General features: G+C 40.9%; 1 protein-coding gene across 1 annotated transcript in view; it reads left to right on the forward strand.

Moving 5' to 3' along the window:
- cnih3 (cornichon family AMPA receptor auxiliary protein 3) overlaps window positions 1-21742 on the forward strand; it is a 106895-nt gene that overhangs the window by 49581 nt on the left and 35572 nt on the right. The window contains exon 3 of the mRNA XM_062550841.1: window positions 20317-20364. Within this exon, the coding sequence (XP_062406825.1) occupies window positions 20317-20364 (48 nt within the window). The remainder of the gene's footprint in view (window positions 1-20316; window positions 20365-21742) is intronic.

Here is a 21742-nt window from a genome sequence, read left to right on the forward strand (position 1 = left end):
GACTGCTGCTAGATTCCTTCAAATTATTTCCCTCATGCAATAGGCTACACGTCATCATTAACAGGAACTCACATGATAGCCTACTCATATCAAAGTAATTTTTTCGCGTTTCTGCAGCATTGTTTGATGTGTGACATCACTTACAGATATAGAGTTGTTCTGTGTCATAGAATAGCCGACTAATAAATTATAAGAAATGAAATAACAAATAATCATAGGCTACAGCTGTCGCCTATTTTGCCCCTTCCTGTTTTCGTGTTCGCGAGAGGTTACTATTGGTTTTTAATGTTCACGTCACTATTTGCATGAGCCACGACTGAAAAGACTTCCGATAATATCAAACATGTTTGATATTGTCGTAACGACAAAACTAGAAAAAGACTGCCTTCGACGGACTTAAAACCGCTAAGATTGGCACCTTACACTAAACGATTTAGATGACGGGAGCGCGCTGCGATTCTAGTACAACTTCCAAGATTTTGGAAATTTAGTCGCCGACTGTTAAAACAGGCCAAAATCGTGCAATGTAAGCCAGCCTTAAGATAGATTCCCATTGGTCCTCTGTCAAGACTACCCCTAAATCTGTGTCCCAAGCTTGCTTCAAATGTGCAGTTGTACATGGGTAAATTTTACCTATACAATTATAGACCTGGGATATTAGTCCTTTACAGTCTGAATTGAGCTCAAGGATACAATCGTAGTGTGTGTCTGTGGGCTTATCTGGAAATGAGCCAAAGCTTTTTTGTACAAAGCTCCTGATCTGTAAATAACGAAAGAAATGAGTCTTGGGTAGGGCATAGGTTTGTGAAATCTGAAGGAAAGAGGCAAACACGTCTTCAATAAACAGGTTTTGAATTGTCCTAATCCCTTTGCTAGACCATGCAGCAAATGCATGGTCATGCAAAATCAGTGGAGGAGGGAGTGAACATATGATTTGACTGAACTGGGGAAAGGGTGGATGCGCTTTGAAGCCCAAAATGTCTTCTAAATTGAGCCCATATTCTTATGGAGTTATTAACTATAACATTCGGACTATGTTTACTGCTAAGCAGTGGTAAGCCTGCACACACTATTGAGGTCAGATTGTTTGGGCTTGATGAGATCTCCAACTGTACCCAATCAGATTTTTCCTCAATAGGTATGTCTTCCACCCAGTGAATTATTTTCTGGACGTTGCATGACCAGTAATAGAAAAGAAAATTAGGCAAAGCCATTCCACCAGAGCTTTTAGGTCTCTGAAGTTGGGACTTGCTAATCCGACATGATTTATTTCCCCATATAAAAGGCGTAATATTTTGGTCTAATTTTTTAAAGAAGGATTTTTTAATAGATAGATATAAAAACTTTGGTAGTACTATCATTTTAATCAGGCTGATTTGTCTAGATAATGACAATGGTAAAGAGGCCCAGCGGGACATATCTTGTTTATTTAGCAAAACAATGAAATTCTTTTTGAAGGTAGTTGAAAGATTGAGAGTGACTTCAATGCCCAAGTATTTGAAGCCATCCCGGACCCTTTTAAAGGGGAACAGGTCAGAGGGGAGGGCCGCTGTAGTTTCAGAACATCTAAAACATGAGGAAGTGATAAAGCTGGGTCAGACATAGAAGCAGATCGTCTGCATAAAGCAGTGGTTCTCAAACTTTTTCTTTCATTCCCCACTTTGATCAAGGGGGCTTTCTCGAGCTCCACCTGTCCATCATCGCTCTAAGAAAGTATAGGTCAAGCTCAAAATTGTCACATTTATAACGTCACTTGCTAAATATAGGCATACATCAGTAACAAATAACAGTTAGGCTACTACAGATAAATATCAGTGCAAAAATAGAGAAAATAAAAATCTAAATCAATGACCAATAACGTCAGTTTTTTGTCATTGACAAGGTGTCAATCCTTGCTTAAAAAATACAGCAAAAGGGCCAACTATATGCTACCATTGTGTTGTAAATGAAGTTCAACAATCTCACGACCTCGTTCAAAATCTTATTCAGGTCAAGCCTTGACGCGAGCGCTTCCCTGAATGAAACAGTCCGTCTGTTGCGCATCGGGCACCGTCTTTATCACGACGATAGCATTTCTTTTACCTGCTATCATCTGTGCGCCAACCGAGCAAAGTCCCTCACAGTTTTCCCATTTGATGTCCTGTTCTGCCAGGTAGACTAATTGTTGAGATCAATGTTGAATAGCTCATCTGCAGTGGCCCTACTTTTGGCATACTCACAGAATAGAATATCTTCGTTCGCTGTCAAGTTAACAAAGCGGACATAAGCAATAACTAAATCACCTTTGTAACTGTCAGTGGCCTTGTCCACTTGCAAGGCAAAACATGAGTGTTTGCGTTTGTCAAGCAGTTGTTCTTCGAGATCGCAGAACAGCAATTGTGTCGTCGGACAGATAGCCAAGATATCCTTCAATTTTACTGCGCTCGTCTCGAACATGAACAGGTTTTTTTTGTTAACGCTGCAATTAAAATTCCGACATCAATAATTTTTTTCGGACTTTAGTTCCTGTTACAGTAAGCTGTAACAGCTGTGAAAACATTCTACCATGCCACAGCTGGCTACTCGTTACAGTAGCCTAACCGGTTTGCTCTCGGTAACGTTATCAAAAGCTTAAGACAATCTAACCTAACGTCAATGTAAACACTGTATTTAGCTAACGACAACCAAACTTGCTCCAGGCTAACGTTTAACGTCGGGGTAGGCTGCAAGGCGAACAGGGCTTAGCAAGCTAGTCGTTTCAGCTATAGGGACTTGCCAGCCAGGCAATCATTTAAAGCTTTCGGTATCATTCACAAATTAAAAATCTAAGCTTATTGTACATTCCTATTAGGACAATCACACACCTGGAAACACTTCGAAGAACATACTAGCTCATCCTGTAATATGTGTAGCCTACATAAAATATCCTATTGTCCTAAGCTAACGTTACATTTGCTAGATATCCTACCTGTTGCTGCATCATCGTTGATTGGCGTTATTTGAGATTGTATCCCGTATTCCAATGGTGTCTAAGTCTAGCCTATGGCCTACTTTTAACCTGCATTAGTGTAGATATGAAGGCTAAGCTATCCTACCAGTCGTTTCACTGTAGGCTACTAAAGTGTCTTGCAACTCGTTTGAAGTTGGCAACTTCATTTCAGTCTTTTAAATTCTAATAAATGAAGAGTTATTCTCTAAAATAGACTATATCCACAATGTTGATGCATTTTCATAAATCACCTTTTAAATGTGACTTTCCAAGTAATTTCAGTGGAATTATAATTGGGTTATTGTCAGTAGTCGAGTTGTTAAAAAATGGCAGGGGGGATGGTGGATTTTAAAATGCACACCTGGGTATTAGTCTTGCGGGGGGTATGGGGGTTTCCTCCCCCAGAACACTTTTAATTTTTAAGATGCAATTTCCTGTATTCTAGTCCATTTATAGGCTAGTGTGACCTGCTGGACATTGGCAAATTCTAAATTTCTTCCAATTCATGTACATTTTATGTGTCACTAACATTTTAGATCATGTCTACATTGAGTTGCTAAAATTGATCCCAGTTCAGAGTAACATTATCACTTAAATATACTAAATATCTATCAGATCTGAATTAGTGAACCAGACATCAATTGTAATGCATTCAACGATGACTTGTTATAATTACCAATCTAGCCAAGTTAAATGGAACCAACAAAAAAAGTTGAGACTTTTTGCTTTCACTCTGGAATTCTACCACCATAGGCTACAGTAGCCTAGAACAGAAACTTTAATTGTTGGTGGGATACTTTGTAGCTCAGTCTCAGTCTTACGTTTTACCTTTAAAAATGCAAAACAAAAGCTTTGTGCCTAGGCTACCTGCACAGCGGAATAATAATTCTAAAGATGAACAGATGCTCAGACATTTGTCTCTTCAGCCACCTCGTGACATTGTCTATTTGCAGAACCGCACACTACAAAACTGTTCTTTCGTGTGAGTGAGGATGCATTCATACATCACTCTCAATAAGATTACCTAAAAAGTTGAACAACATTGCGTTCGCCATGAGCCGCTACGGTAGCCTATCCTTTCCAATTACATTATGGCAAGTTTGTTCAAAAACAGCTGGAGTGAACAGCTCTCGCTAGCGGGCTAGGAACCTTCACTTTAGCAAACAAGGGAGACTGGGCGTTTCAGGTTTGAGTATAAATGTACTCTTTCTAATTCATCAACGTTTTGTCCTCTTAATAAAGCCGACGTCCCTTAGATCAAACTTTGCTTGTCGCTTGGCCATGATGCTGCTGAATGAAATCACCTGTCGTGCGTGTAGACAGTAAAAGAATGCTGCATGCTTCGCTGATTGCCGTGACAATAGGAGGAGCATGCCCCTCATCCACAGTATTTTAGCCTCGATGTGCGCAAAAGCTAAATGTTGAAAATGAAATAGTGGTGATATTTCCACACTCTTTGAAAAATTACAGGGGATGGGGAGGGGGATGGCTGTTTCAGAGGGGGGATGATTTTGACCATATCAATTCCAAAGGGGGATGCCATCCCTCCTCATCCCCCCTCAACTCGACTACTGGTTATTGTTATTTATCTGTTCATCTGTGTAGCCTAGTTGTCTTTTTAACTATAGGCCTAATACAATGTTTTACACAGTCAGTAACCTTTTTGCATTTACATGCAATGGTAATTAGAGTGCATGAAAATGCACTCTACTGTTATCCGATATCTTCTTATTATAGTTTTTATTAGAGTGCACTCTACTGTTATCCGATATCTTCTTGTTATCTTTCTTCTAACGAATTTGTGCATCTAATTCAGCCTCAACCGTTTAACGTAGAAACTTCATTCAAACTGTGTCGCGTAGATCTTACTTATGTGACTTCAGCTATGTATTTTTCAACTTTGAAAACTATTACAAATTTCTCCATAGACTTAACATTACGCCGCCATGTTGGATACCAACAACCAGCTACATCACGGGCATGGTACGCTAGTCCTTGGCTAACTAGCATAGCTATGACTAGCATTAGCTGCGCAGCCTCATAGTGAGTGAGTCTGAGGCAAACCAAAGCCCATTTGACACAACAGGGTCGTTTATAAGGGTTAATTCCGAAAGACTGAAACCTGAGTTCTGAGCAGATAGCAGGATTCCAACAGCCAATCAGATTGCAGGATTCTGGAGGCCAATCAGATTGCAGGATTCCAACAGCCAATCAGATTGCAGGATTCCGGGAGCCAATCAAATTGCAGGATTCCAACAGCCAATCAGATTGCAGGATTCTGGGAGCCAATCAAATTGCGGGATTCCAACAGCCAATCAAATTGCAGGATTCCGGGAGCCAATCAGATTGCAGGATTCCAACAGCCAATCAGATTGCAGGATTCTGGGAGCCAATCAAATCGCAGGATTCTGGGAGCCAATCAGATCGCTGGATTCTGGGGCCCAATCAGATTGCAGGATTCTGGGAGCCAATCAGATTGCAGGATTCCAACAGCCAATCAGATTGCAGGATTCTGGGAGCCAATCAAATTGCAGGATTCTGGGAGCCAATCAGATTGCAGGATTCCAACAGCCAATCAGATTGCAGGATTCCAACAGCCAATCAAATCGCAGGATTCCGGGAGCCAATCAGATTGCAGGATTCCAACAGCCAATCAAATCGCAGGATTCCGGGAGCCAATCAGATCGCTGGATTCTGGGAGCCAATCAGATTGCAGGGTTCTGGGAGCCAATCAGATTGCAGGATTCCAGCAGCCAATCAGATTGCAGGATTCTGGGAGCCAATCAGATTGCAGGATTCCGGGAGCCAATCAAATTGCAGGGTTCTGGGAGCCAATCAGATTGCAGGATTCTGGGGGCCAATCAGATTGCAGGATTCCAACAGCCAATCAGATTGCGGGATTCCAACAGCCAATCAGATTGCAGGATTCCAACAGCCAATCAGATTGCAGGATTCCAACAGCCAATCAAATCGCAGGATTCTGGGAGCCAATCAGATCGCTGGATTCTGGGAGCCAATCAGATTGCAGGGTTCTGGGAGCCAATCAGATTGCAGGATTCCGGGAGCCAATCAAATTGCAGGGTTCTGGGAGCCAATCAGATTGCAGGATTCTGGGGGCCAATCAGATTGCGGGATTCCAACAGCCAATCAGATTGCAGGATTCCAACAGCCAATCAGATTGCAGGATTCTGGGAGCCAATCAGATTTCAGGATTCCGGGAGCCAATCAAATTGCAGGGTTCTGGGAGCCAATCAGATTGCAGGATTCTGGGGGCCAATCAGATTGCAGGATTCCAACAGCCAATCAGATTGCGGGATTCCAACAGCCAATCAGATTGCAGGATTCCAACAGCCAATCAGATTGCAGGATTCCAACAGCCAATCAAATCGCAGGATTCTGGGAGCCAATCAGATCGCTGGATTCTGGGAGCCAATCAGATTGCAGGGTTCTGGGAGCCAATCAGATTGCAGGGTTCTGGGAGCCAATCAGATTGCAGGGTTCTGGGAGCCAATCAGATTGCAGGATTCCGGGAGCCAATCAGATTGCGGGATTCCAACAGCCAATCAGATTGCGGGATTCCAACAGCCAATCAGATTGCAGGATTCCAACAGCCAATCAGATTGCAGGGTTCTGGGAGCCAATCAGATTGCAGGATTCTGGGGGCCAATCAGATTGCAGGATTCCAACAGCCAATCAGATTGCAGGATTCCAACAGCCAATCAAATCGCAGGATTCTGGGAGCCAATCAGATCGCTGGATTCTGGGAGCCAATCAGATTGCAGGGTTCTGGGAGCCAATCAGATTGCAGGATTCCAACAGCCAATCAGATTGCAGGATTCTGGGAGCCAATCAGATTGCAGGATTCCGGGAGCCAATCAAATTGCAGGGTTCTGGGAGCCAATCAGATTGCAGGATTCTGGGGGCCAATCAGATTGCAGGATTCCAACAGCCAATCAGATTGCGGGATTCCAACAGCCAATCAGATTGCAGGATTCCAACAGCCAATCAAATCGCAGGATTCTGGGAGCCAATCAGATCGCTGGATTCTGGGAGCCAATCAGATTGCAGGGTTCTGGGAGCCAATCAAATTGCAGGGTTCTGGGAGCCAATCAGATTGCAGGATTCCGGGAGCCAATCAAATTGCAGGGTTCTGGGAGCCAATCAGATTGCGGGATTCCAACAGCCAATCAGATTGCGGGATTCCAACAGCCAATCAGATTGCAGGATTCCAACAGCCAATCAAATTGCAGGATTCTGGGAGCCAATCAGATTGCAGGATTCCAACAGCCAATCAGATTGCTGGATTCCAACAGCCAATCAGATTGCAGGATTCCAACAGCCAATCAAATCGCAGGATTCTGGGAGCCAATCAGATCGCTGGATTCTGGGAGCCAATCAGATTGCAGGGTTCTGGGAGCCAATCAAATCGCATGATTCTGGGAGCCAATCAGATCGCTGGATTCTGGGGGCCAATCAGATTGCAGGATTCTGGGAGCCAATCAGATTGCAGGGTTCTGGGAGCCAATCAGATCGCTGGATTCTGGGAGCCAATCAGATTGCAGGATTCTGGGAGCCAATCAAATCGCAGGATTCTGGGAGCCAATCAGATCGCTGGATTCTGGGGGCCAATCAGATTGCAGGGTTCTGGGAGCCAATCAGATTGCAGGGTTCTGGTAGCCAATCAGATTGCAGGATTCTAACAGCCAATCAAATTGCAGGATTCTGGGAGCCAATCAAATTGCAGGATTCCTACAGCCAATCAGATTGCAGGATTCTGGGAGCCAATCAAATTATAGGATTCTGGGAGCCAATCAGATTGCAGGATTCTGGGAGCCAATCAAATTGCAGGATTCCTACAGCCAATCAGATTGCAGGATTCTGAGAGCCAATCACATTGCAGGATTCCTACAGCCAATCAGTGTCGAAATTGCTGCTTTTATCGCTTCGTTTAATGCTTAATTAGATTTTCCAAATAGGCTCTGAAAAAAGAACACTGTGTGCACGACGTTGGTAGAGATAGATATATAACGTTTAACGTAGAAACTTCATTCAAACTGCGCTGCGTAGGTCTTTCTTAGGTGACTTCAGCTATGTATTTTTCAACTATTCGGTTTTTAAGTCCGACGTCACAGGCCCAACAGCTATTTTGTGAAAAGACGTTTATTAGCGCAGCCAGATGTTTTTTGTGACTTGTAAACTATGTCATCACCACCTTCGTTTTAGCAGTTTTAAAACAAAATCGCTAATCTTTAACAAAATAATCACTGTAGCTATGCATCCATATTATATATTAATGGGTAACGACTAGGCTTCCGCGAAAAATATAGATTTGATTGGGTTGAGGCAACAAGTCCGTTTAAGATGACAATTTTCTTAAAAGCTAGTAAGATTAGCGGAAATTAATAGTTTATTTGACTGTCTATGGAGAATAACATGTGAGTTTGAAAGCCGTTGGACCCGGACATATATTTATTATCCCATTGTTACATCATCACTTAAAAACCGAATTAAATAAAAACTATTAAAATTTCCCCATAGACATCACAATGGCAATTAGCAATGGCAATTAGAATCCTATGCTAGAACTCTCTCTCCCTCTCTCTCTGTTTCCTGTGCGTCCTAAGCAGAAATGTTTGCATTTTCATGCACTCGTAATTCCCTGGAATTACTTTCTCTAGTTAGAGGGGATGCATCCCCTCTATTGAAATCCGGTCGCTTCTTATTACAGTGCATGAAAATGCACTGTACTGTTCTTCCAAAACTTCTTCTTATTATTATTCCGCTGATCAAATTCATTTTTTCTATTCAGCTTGAACCGTTTAACCTAGAAACTTCATTCAAACGTTGCAACGTAGGTCTTCAACAGGGGCATGCTGCTATGTATTTTTCAACTTTGTAACTTTTATACTTTTTAAACTAAAAATTAAAAACTATTAAAAATTTCCCCATAGACTTAACATTGGCCTCTATGACATCACAGTCGGATCGTTAAGCAATTAGAATCTTATGCCAGGTGGCCAGCCCCACCTGCAGCAGCTCTCTCTCTCTCTCTCAGGCTTTAAGCATACAATCTCTCTGTGAAGACTACATATCCTGTTAACTGTTTCCTCTTTCCACAACTGTTTCAAAATAAAAGTTCTCACTGCAATAATACACTATTAAATCATTTAACCATTGAAACTACTCAACTATTTAACTGTTCAACCATTCCAACTGTCAGTTATCATCAACTATGCCTCCAGTCAACTACATGAGACCTCCATGTACCTAGCAACCAACATAGCAACCATTAAAATCAAGCGTTTATGACCGTTTCCATAGCAACCAACATGATTTTACTACAGTAACTTCTTTATTCCCGATAGTGGCAGCCATGGATACCCTATCAACAAATGTTTCAAAATAGAAGTCCTCAGTAGCAAGTTAGCTAGTTAGCATGGTTGGCATAGTTAGCATTGTTAGCATATTTAGCATTTTTAGCATAGCTGCTAGAAATGATTAGCTAAGTTAGCTAATCAACCTAGTTAGCATAGTTAGCATAGTTAGCATTTTTAACATAGCTGCTAGAAATGATTAGCTAAGTTAGCTAATCAACCTAGTTAGCATTGTTTACATAGTTAGCATTGTTATCATAGTCACGATGCTAGCATAACTGTTAGAAATGATTAGCTAAGTTAGCTAATCAACCTGGTTTGCATAGTTAGCATTGTTAGCATAGTTAGCATTTTTAGCATAACTGATAGAAATCATTAGCTAGGTTAGCTAATCAACCTGGTTAACATAGTTAACATTGTTATTATTGTTAGCATTTTTACCATAACTGTTATAAATCATTAGCTAAGTAAACCAATCAACCTGGTTATCATTGTTAACATAGTTAGATAACATTTTAACATACCTTTTAGAAATCATTAGTTAAGTTACAACTGGAATGTTTAAGCTTTAAACTGTCTAACTTCACACATCAACTGTCTTTAAACTATGCAACCACCATGTTTACCCTAGCTACACCTTAGTAACCATATCTACATTATCTATCTATATATTTTTGCATTTTCATGCACTGGTAATTCCTTGGAATTGCATTTCTAGTTATTATTAGAGGGGATGCATCCCCTCTATTGAAATCCGGTCGCTTCTTCTTATTATTATTCTTTTTACCTTTTTGTGCGCGCTATTCAGCCCGAACCGCTTAACGTACAAACTTGGTTGAAACACCGTTCTGTAGATCTTCCAAATATCTACTAGACAATCTATTTGACATTTTTGAGAAGTTTATACTTTTTGAGATATTTGTAATTAAAAGTGTATTTTTCCCCCATAGACTTTAATGGAGAATGTGATGTCATAATGAGCCAGAACTCTCAGTTCCCAGTCTAGTTAGAACACTGCCCTGTGAATCCAACTGTCACTTTTAATCAAAGATTCTAGAACAGAGTTCCACTTTAGAATGTTTGGCTTTAAGCATCTCTCTCTCTCCCTGAACTACACATCCTATTGAAGTGTTTCCTGTGTGTCAAAATAAAAGTCTACCCAACAGATTGCATCCCCTCGTGTAATTCCTCGGGAATTGCATTTCTAGTTATTACAGTGCATGGAAATGCACTGTATTGATATTCCTTCGTTTTTTCTTTTTATTATTATTTTTATTTTTATTATTCTTCCAGGCCCTAATTTGACTTGAACCACTTATCGTAGGGACTTGGTTCAAACTTTGTCACGTAGCTCTTGCATCAAATTTTCAGTCTATTACTTTTCATATTTCTTCAACTTTTACTTTTTGAGATATTAAATAAAAACTAAACTTAATTTTGCCATAGACTTAACATTGGCTTTGTGACATCATAATTAGCTTTTAAAGAAATAGAATGGAATCAACTTTGCCAGTGTTCTCTCACTGACTTCAGCAACTTCAATGGAACTTCTTATCTGTAGCTGTGTCTCATTCCAGGGGCTGCGTGGTTCTAAGGCCGGATTCGTAGACCGGTTGCGTCATAGTGGCGCGCCTAGTACTGTCCCATTCCGTGGGCTCCTTCGAATCCGGCCGACAAACCCACCCTTCTTTTCCCCGAAACGGAGTGTGCATCGGATGTATGCTTCGCGGCCTACCTGGCCACCAAGATTCGATACGTTTATGACGTTTCATTGAGTTTCATTGAGTTGGCGAGATAGTCGGCAGAGGAGTAGCCTACACGTTTAAACATTTAATAAATGTTATAATAATATTTAAATGAAGTTATTATATATTTTCAGTTAAGTCTTAGTTTCGAAAATAACTTTTTGAAATGTGAACTATGCTTAAACGATGTCGCCGATTTCCGTAGGCTATCAAAATAATCTTCCTAAATAAAGCTCAAACATTGGCCTTTCACTTTCAAATGGTTTATCAAGTCATATGCCAATTAACATTATGCTCAGATAATCACTAGTGAGTAGGCCTAGGCTAGTCTATTATAATTGGTTCCCACTAGAAGATCGTAATGTTAGTTGATGGCCGTTTGCGTAGGCTAAAGTCCAAGGGTGAATGACATCCACCAAAATGTTTCTTAAAGCATTTGTTGGTGACATCTAGCCTAATGGAAACTAGATTAAATTTGATAGATTACAAATGTGTCCCTAGCAAATTAAGTAGCAAATACAATTCCATCAGTTCAAAGAAAATGTGTAGCCTGAATTAACCACAGCCTGCACACACGATGCCGCTGGAGATAGTTTTCGTGTAGGCTATATAATCAGTAGCCTAAGCCTAATGAAAGCAAGCCTGCACTAATTGTAAACCTGCGATAATAGAATGCCTAACGGAGAGAGAGAGAGAGAGAGAGAGTGAGTGTTGCGTTGGGTCGCTTAATTAAAGTAAAAAACAGCTCTTCGGGAACGGACAAAAATAGAATTGAAACAAACTGCGACTGTCCTATAGCCTATGTAAAGTTTCTTGGTGATAAAGTTTGTACAAGGCAGTAGGCTAGTCAGAGGTCCGAGGCACACCGATTAAGTGAAAACATTTTTTAAAAATCCTTTATTTCATTGGATAAAGTTAGCGCGTTTCGACTTATATGAGAGCGCATCTTCTGCCGTTATATGAGACTGCCCTTCAACAGGAGCGGGTCTTCCTCAGGGCAATCCAATAGAGTAACCTACTTTGTCGATCTATTTTATGTGGCAAATGCATGTGATGCTTTGTGCATGATCGAGATATGAAAAGAGATAGCCTATTTAAACATGATATAAACCTACAAACAGCACTTGCGCAAGAGATCAACTTCTGCTAAATGGATAACATGGATATGATCATCAGCTGAGCCTCAATGACGTTTGTCAACGTTGCTACAAGCTAGGTCAGTTAACGACAAAGTCCAATAGTTATGCATTTAAGCCTGCAAACGACCAGCATAAGTTCACATCAGCTGATCACAGCTCGTTATCCTGCAATTCCGCCAGTTATCTAAACTCCTGTTATATTCCCTCCGATGTTTTTGAAATTATGTCAAGCAGCGAAAGCAATTACGCTAGCCATGCCCATCTGTACCCTACCTGTAAAGTTTGGTTTTAACCAGGCTAGAAAGAAAAAGGGCAAGGCTACTCACATGAACGCTATATCCAACTCCCTTAGAAATAGCCATCTCTTGAAAAGTAGCCTAATGCGACAGTTGTGTGGCCGCTTTTAGCCGGTGGTTTAACAAATTATTTTAAATTGGAGATGGACAAGGCAAGCATAGAATATGGCCATATAGGCTATCCTCCTATCACTGTTTTGACTAGTCTTATAATAAAATAAGATTGGCATTGCCTATGCCACATTAATTCCTTGTTAGCGTTTCCTCTGCACTGAATGTTATTCTAAGCGTCTGCTAAATAAAAAATAAAACATCGAATAGATGATTGTTCTCAGTCAGTAGTAGCATGTTGTACTGTTGTAGCCTATGAGTTAAATGTAACATGTTTTGATGACATGGTCGTGTTGAAAGGATGCTTTTCACGTAGCCTGCATGAGTTTGACAGATCAGTAGGACAAGCTCGGACTCATGACGTAACAGAGCCGTTCTTTTGGGCTAGACCGTCCCGTTTAAAAAACCGTTGGTCCAGCTAGGTCGGGTCTATGCGGTCACAGAAGACCGGTGCTAGGTAGCACGAATGCTCCGAAGCATCCAGCCCCTGAAATGAGACACAGCTTGTGTGTCTCTCCATTGAACTGGATAGCTCACTTGTCATCCCCACTTTCTTTCACTTCTTTTTCTTCACTTCCTCTCACTTTCTCTATCACTCTCTCTATTTCTCCCAATTTTGATAACTTTTCAAAACTATATTTAAAATAACACTTTTTATAGCAAAGCAACCACTATAATTACTTAGTAACAACCTAGCAACAACTTCCATAATTACACCCTGGCAACCGCCTTAGCAACCCACTTAATTTCCCTAGCAACCAACGTGATTTCCCTAGCAACCAACCTAGTACCCACTTTTTATAGAATAGTAACCACTTTATTTAGCCTAGCAAGACTATAGTAATCACTTTAATAATCCTAGCAATGACTTTCCATGCACTGGTATTTCCTTCAGGAAATGCTTTTCTAGTTATTCTTTTTACCTTTTTGTGCGCGCTATTCAGCCCGAACCGCTTAACGTACAAACTTTGTTGAAACACCGTTCCGTAGATCTTCCAAATATCTACTAGACAATCTATTTGACATTTTTGAGAAGTTTATACTTTTTGAGATATTTGTAATTAAAAGTGTATTTTTCCCCCATAGACTTTAATGGAGAATGTGATGTCATAATGGGCCAGAACTCTCAGTTCCCAGTCTAGTTAGAACACTGCCCTGTGAATCCAACTGTCACTTTTAAGCAAAGATTCTAGAACAGAGCTCCACTATAGAATCTTTGCCTTTAAGCATACAATCTGGCTCTCCCTGAACTACACATAGTATAGAAGTGTTTCCTGTGTGTCAAAATAAAAGTCTACCCAGCAGATTGCATCCCCTCGTGTAATTCCTCGGGAATTGCATTTCTAGTTATAGCTTATTATTACATTACTACTATCATATCTTTAGTTGTGTCTTTGTATACTTATATATCACAAGTCATATTTATAGGTATTTGGTGCTCATTACATCTAGCTAACGTGAACTAGCAACAGTTTGCTAACCACACCACCTCCATTGTGCATCCTACACTGGGACAGCAAGTTAACACCGATGCTCAGCAATGTGTACCAGTTTGAGGAGCGTCCTTCTGCAGCCTACAGTGGAAGTTGGAGATACAGAGAGGCTGAAACTGCTTGGTATCCTGGCGTATTAGAAGCAGACGAATGAGTCATGCCCAATGATCATTGCCCGGTTGACATGCAAGTTGCTGCAGGACTGGTGCTGCATTGACCAGGTTTTCAACATGGCATTTGACACCACTGCGTCAAACACCGGCCATCTCACTGCAGCCTGCATTGCCATACAGCTCTCACAGGGCCGACCGCTGCTTTGGTCTGGGTGCCGGCACCACATGTGTCAGTATCACCCCATGTGTATACCAATAAAGTAAATTAAACTTTATATCCCTGCTGGAAATAAAATGCCTGACCAGCATAAGATGGTTTGCTGGTTAACCAGCTTGTCAACCAGCTTGTTTGACCACCCTATGGTAGTTGAACAGCTAGACAAGCAAAACTCTTGTGAAGACATACCTTCAGCTGGTTTACCCAGCTTATGATGGTACAGTAATTCAGGCAGCCCTGCTGAAAAAAACAGCTACAGTAGAAGCCAGCTTATGCTGGTAGCTGGTTTTAGCTAGTCTTTGCTGGTTTTCTTCCAGCTATTACTGGTCTTTGCTGGTGTAGCTGGTTAGGCCACCAGCTAGACATGCTGGCGTGACCATCTGAGGAAGCTGGTTGTGCTGGTATGACCAGCCTGTCGTGTGGGATACAGCTGGTTTAAGATGATCATGCTGGTGACCAGCCTGCCAAGCTTGACAGAGATGGTCAAGCTGGTTTTCTGGAATGACCAACATAAGCTGGCATGGCCAGTAAAAACCAGCAATGTAGACCAGCAACACCAATTAAAATGACCAGCTTGAGGTGGTGGTACGACAATCAAAACCAGCTGAATTACCATCGTAAGATGGGTAAACCAGCTAAAGGTATGTATGCTACTAGTTTTCGCAAGAGTTTTGCTGGTCTAGCTGGTCATCCATCATAGGTTGGTCAAACAAGCTGGTTAACAAGCTGGTCAACCAGCAAACCACCTTAAGCTGTCAGGCTGTTTTTTTCAGCAGGGCAGAATGACCATCTTACACCAGCTGTGTCCCACACGACAGGTTGGTCACACCTGCACGACCAGTCACGCCAGCATGTCTACCTGGTGGTCTGACCAGCTACACCAGCAATAGCTGGAAGAAGCAAAACACAGCTAAAACCAGCTACCAGCATAAGCTGGTTTCCTGCTGGGTTTTTTTTTTTTTCAGTTGGGATGTGTGTCCGACATCCATCACTGCTTCACAAAATTCAGGGTAAGGCCATGTGAACAGGTCCCATTGACTTCCATTCATTTTGTCCATATAGGACATTCATTCCAAATGAATAGAGACTCTTCAAAGTTGAATTCTGAGAAATGCCCAAGTTGTAAAAGCAACTTTTACTTTGATAACCCTACATAACATGTTACTGTATAAAAGTTCACTCTATTCAACATTTCCAGGTCAACCTTTTGCCAATTAGACGGAAATTGCGCATTTTTCGAAATTTCGCCAAAGTTCATGTGTTAGGTGGCACCCCTAAATATCAATGAAATTCCTTAAAACTTTGCAAAAGTCACTTTTTTCTTGATTGGAACAAAATGCAATGCCAGCCAAAATGATATTTTTAAATTAAAATTTCCCATTCAAATTTGATGCACCCTAACGGTCACGTCAATACCATATAGCCTAATATTATGTTCGTGCAGACTTCTGTATCGCGTAGAAGTAGGCTTGTGGTTTTATGATTGACTATTTGTTGAATCAGAGTCACATCTGCTGTAAATGAGATAAGACTGCCTGCTCGTGATGACGTGCTATTTGTTTATCTATGGTTTATCCTTGAATTTTCAATAAAGTAGCTATCTATCTATCTATACTCAGTTAACATGATCGAGATCCGTAACGCCGACATTCCTAAGCCTGCTCACAAGTGCCACCTGGTGGTTGTTTGGGTCATTGCAGCTTCACCAGGGAAAAATCAATAAAATAAACGTGATTCACACGTGAGGTCTCGTGAGGATCTCACGTGAGCCGGCCAATTGAATCCAACACCTATTGTATATACCTTCAAAGTTTCCCAAATGGTTGCATATGAGATGTCAGGGGTGGTATTTGTCTCCAGGAAGAATTTAATTTGGCTGGAAATGGGTTCTACAAATTGGTCATCTGCTAAGAGGAGAGGGTTAAGTCTCCATAATCTATTAGGGGGTGGCCGGTTTGGAATATTAAGATCAAGTAAAATGGCACTGTGATCAGAGATTACAATACTGCTATATGAAATAGTCTTAACTTTAGGCAACAGTCTATTATCGACCAGGAAATAGTCGATGCGGGTATAAGTATGGTGTACATTAGAGAAAAAGGAGTAGGCTTTGGCATGCGGAAACTGAAATCTCCAGACATCTGTGAGGCCACACCAGATGATCTAGAAGAGTTTTGGGATTTTCAAAATGTTTGAAGAGGTGGAGCTGCTCCAGTAGATGCGATGACAGATTCTCACACGTGAGATGACTTCGTTGTTCAAGATAATTGATTGGTCACTAGTCAGTAGGATTAGTCAGAAGGCGGTGATTTTTTACGATTTGAGCTATAACTGAGCACATAATCTGCTCCCGACCAGGTTTGGTTGCGAGCATAAGATACCATGGTGATACAGCGACGCTCAAACAAATCCACTTTCGTATGACAGCATACCCTGGCTTTGAGCGCAACATACCTCGCTAATGCACTAATCGATATTCGTAGGTGTCCTGTTTACACATGTAAACCAGATATTTACACTTCGAATTTCAACTCCAAACTGTGCAACTATATCTACATGGTGTAAGGAAGATACCCAAGAAGTCTGATCAAAGATTAAATTTGAGAGATCCCCAGCCCTTGGAAAAGACGTAACTAAAATGCGTCCATTCACCTCCTGTATTTAGCTTGCAAAAATCACGGCAGGTCTGTTTACACGCCTAAAGCATGTTTATACTTCAAATTTCGACACCACATTGTTTAAACACCATGCCTGGGGTCTTAAGAAGTGTACCACGTTGTCTGGTCAGGTTTTTAAAGCATTTCCCTTTTTCGACTTTCAACTCGACATATCAACAAATTAGCCAAGGGTAATAGTACACTACTGTTTATGTCTTTGAAAAAAATGCCATCTCTGATACAAGACTGTAAATCACCCCTTCCAAATCAGATAATATGGGTAAAGGATACATTTCCTGAATCCTTAGGGTCATGCCAGTATTTCAGTGTTTGGATTTTGTTTCTCTGATGCTCCCAGGTGCCACAGGATTAAAAGACAAAAAATGGCAGGGAAATGGTAGGGAAATGTGTGTGATTAAAGGTTTGAAGAGCTCCAGGGTTGGCTGTACTTATCCAAAATGTCCACAAAAGGATTTAAATGAAAGCTCAGAGTCTCCCCTTTAAAATGATACCAAACATAACAAAATAAAATATTCCAGTGTTCTGCTTGATTTATACACATTATTTCTTTAACCTTAGTTTACATTATGTGTCATAACTCAAAACAGCTACTCTTGTCAGATGGCCATCATACATCATTGAAAAGCTGAGATTCCAGGCTTTCAGAAAAGGTATGGTAGCCTTTGCCACCTTTTCGGTAACGGTTTCCATAATTTGAGGCCCTGGCTCACGGTCTAAAAGGATGCAAAGCTGCCATCTTTGCCCATATAAGGAGATCCGGGAGTTAATTGAAGCTAACTGCTTATGGCAAGTTGCTTTGTAAGTTAGCTCTGGGGTAGCAAAGATCAAAGTGTGCCGTCTTCACCTACCGAAGATCACAGTATCCACCAGACGGCAGTGGACAAAACTGCGTAGCGAAAAACGTCTGCATTTCCAATGTCATCATCCCCGCGAGAGTTTAACAGGTGCGATAATTGAAAATCCCCATGTTATTTTCCCATAGAAAAAATCTCAAGATACCGGATCTCCTTATTTGGGCAAAGATGGTAGCTTTTTTGTAGGCGAACTAGTTGGTCGACTGGACCCCAGAGTGTGAGCAAGCCTTCCAGGATTTGAAGGACTCTTTGCTGAGAGCTCCGGTCTTGGCCTACGCTGATTTCACCATCCCTTTCCGATTGTATACTGATGCCAGCCTGCACGGGCTGGGAGCTGTGCTGTACGGTGTTCATTTTAGGACATCCTCAGACTCAGGTGTCAGACTCAGAAAAACCTCTGTCATCCTCAGATAAAACTGCCTCAGCGTCAGAAAAACCTTTCTCAACCTCAGACAAAACTTTCTCAGCGTCAGAAAAAACTCTGTCATCCTCAGACAAAACCGTGTCAGAAAAACCTCTCTCATCGTCAGACAAAGCTTTCTCAGCATCAGAAAAAACTCTGTCATCCTCAGACAAAACTGACAAAACATACAAACATAATTGTGATTACAGTATTTCTGTCTAAAATCATGCATGATACCAATGAATCATTCCATAGGGCACGGAATGAATAATTTAATTAGTCTGTGAACCGAGCTAACTAGCTAGCGGACGCTAGCTTAAAAAGCAATGGAAGTGAATGGCAGTAACCATGACCAGTAATGGCAGTAACCATGAGCTATGCGCTGCCAGGTCACTAACAGTTGAAAGACTCCGCTTAAACTGTATACCGTTGCAAGTTCACTTGAGTATAAACTACCCACTTTAACTAATGTTTTTTTTTTTTTTTTTCACTGAGTGGAAAATATTTAGCCCGAGGACCGACCCGAGTCATCTGCTTATTATTTTCGACCCGAACCCGGCCCGAACCCGCGGGTCCCGTCGGGTTTGTCGGGCCGACCCGGCCCGTTGAGAACTCTAACCCCAATCTGTTTGATAGACTATATCAGAAGATTTAGTCACTATTAGGGATGGCGAAGACTACTAATTTTCTTGACCGACCACCGAGCCTCATTAGCCGGTTGAAACCGGTTAACCGATTCGTTTAAAATATTCTACGCTATTTGAAATAACAGCCACGCAATTTCGCAACTCTGTCGCATCTCTCTGTCCCCCGCTCACACACACAGCCCCGGCGGCGGCGCCGCACTTTCACTCACGACACTTTTTTTTAAATCCCCTAGAGCGCGAAACATGAGTCCCGCAAACCAAGGAGCTTATAAGTAAGTGGAGGACAAATGGCTCCTTCGTTTCGAAATGGTTTGGGTACAAGGTGATCGCGTTGCAAATAAAGGCGTTTGTCTAGCGTTAGAAGCTCATTTGAAACTGAAATTGCCGCGGCTCACTTAAGAAAATGACAGCTCCGAGGAAACGCCGCTATAGTTTGAGGAAGTAGGCCTACTAACAATAATAAAGAAAGATGATCATCATTACCTTATCTGTTACCATTGCTGACCTTTCCTGAATTGTAGATGTAATGTGTTTCCAAAGCTAAGCCCATTTTATGCGGAAAGTTGCTGCAACACGATAAAACGGGGACCTCCAGATTGCAAAAGACGCACCGGCCAAGGCATGCGTGCGAATGTTTTTATTGGTTTATTAAGTAGCCTACAAGCAGGCGAGTTATTACAAATTGAGTGTGAGGGATAATTTGTTAACTTCACGCAAAAGAGACCTTGGAATGAGATGGCTAGCTGTAGTAGCGTTTAGTCCTCTGTCTATAATAATAGCCTAATTTAGAGATCTTTTTTTTTTTTTACCGACTAGCGACAACTTTGATCGGCTAACGTGGATACGGTCAACCATCGGTCAAACAGTCACCGGTTAACATCCCTAGTCACTATGGCTGTAAAGTAAATTGTGTGAGAAGCCAAGAAGAGTGAGTAAAAAGTTATGTAATCATCAATGCCACGAGTCCCACTACCGCCTATTTTTTGCTTTAGCGTATTGGGAGCAGAATTTTTATTTTTACAAGACAACGGTGTGTTTCAGAATATCAAATGATAAACGTATTTCAACTCACCTAACTGAATGCCTCTAATGCCATTTTTTGCTCACATGACATTTGCAAAAAACCCATTCATTTCCCTTATAGGGATTTGGGGAAACCAGCAAGTGTTGAAATGCTAACATTCAAAAGTACTAGCCTCTGGTTGTGACTTCCCCACTCTAAATATGTTTGATCATGGGATATTTAACTTTTTCACTCTGTTTGCTCTTTATTTTCAGCGTGAAAGGCTCCGGAATATAGAGAGAATCTGTAGTCTCCTGAGAAAGGTGAGTTCAATAGAAATTTGTTTTTTTTCCCCTTGCACTCATTATCACTATTCACTTCATTGTCTCTGCTTGTGTGTCATTGCTTACTTGAATATTTCAGGAAAATAATGGCAAAATTAATTCTGCACATACAGTAGGGCACCGTGCCTCGTATAGACCCATAGCTCTTCTTAATGTGGATCAGATCTTGTCAAAAATTCTGGCTACACGTCTTGAAGGCCCTTTGCCTACAATTACTGTACAAAAGAGGATCAAATCGGTTTCATGAAGGAATGGCATTCTTGTAATAATAATGTCAGGCGTCTGCTCAATATCATGACATTGTACTTGTCTATGGAAGCAGCCTGTGGATGTGAACAATTTACATGATTTCCAGCTTTCCTTTTTTACTTTAAATCGTTTATTGTGGCATACAATGTCAGAAAGAATTTATCCTGTGTTCAGCTGCTTCATAGTATTGAAAACATTTTTGATTGTATACTATATGCCTTTGGTACATCCAGACCAGACTGCCCTTGTGTAGACTACATCGCTTGGATGTTAGCCCGCAAAAATAATCTTCGATGGTGGAGCTAACTTATAGACAGCAGTATTTCTGAATTAACTAATACGTACAGGATTTTTGCACTTATATTTGTAAAAGTTAGCGAGACATAAGCACTATCAAATCTGAAAACCTTTGTAAAAAAAAATCATCTTAGCTCATATGTGACGCTGCAAGGTGAAACCAGTCGCTTTGGTAAAATGTATAAAATTAAGTTATTGTGCTCACATGATCGACCATAAACTAAGCTTTCCAAAGATACTGTATGTATATCGAGGGTATACAAAAGCTATCGCTAAGATAACCACTTCCAAGGTTGACATGGTTCTCCCATCACAATATGCCAGAAGAGGAGAAAAGCACCTTTTTAACCCTCTATGGTACACATTATGATCTGAATGAGCAAAAAAAAAATGTTGTAATGTTTTTCCTGCTTAGAAATAGTACCTAAAACACAAGTAGTGAAGATTTTAAAATACATATAATTTATTTTATTTCAATAAAACCGTTGCCTATAGGCAACATTGTACCATAATGGAAAACGTTACACTATGTATGTTTTATTAAATAAAAGAATAAGGAATATATGTTTCGAACATATATTTATTTAGCCAAAGACTTACAGTAGAAAACAGAATTATGTAGCTTTTGCACCATAATATTTTTATTATTATAATTTGTTTGCAAAAAATCTTGACATGGATTCACCCATTGCCTACAGGCAACACTGTACCATTGTGGAACACTATCATAACCAACTCATAATATGGTCAAATCATCATGTATATTATTTTAAAATTACCAGAAGCTAAACCAGAAACACCTTCCATCCCC

The sequence above is a fragment of the Sardina pilchardus genome, chromosome 12, assembly GCF_963854185.1.
Source record: "Sardina pilchardus chromosome 12, fSarPil1.1, whole genome shotgun sequence".
NCBI classification, from domain to species: domain Eukaryota; kingdom Metazoa; phylum Chordata; class Actinopteri; order Clupeiformes; family Clupeidae; genus Sardina; species Sardina pilchardus.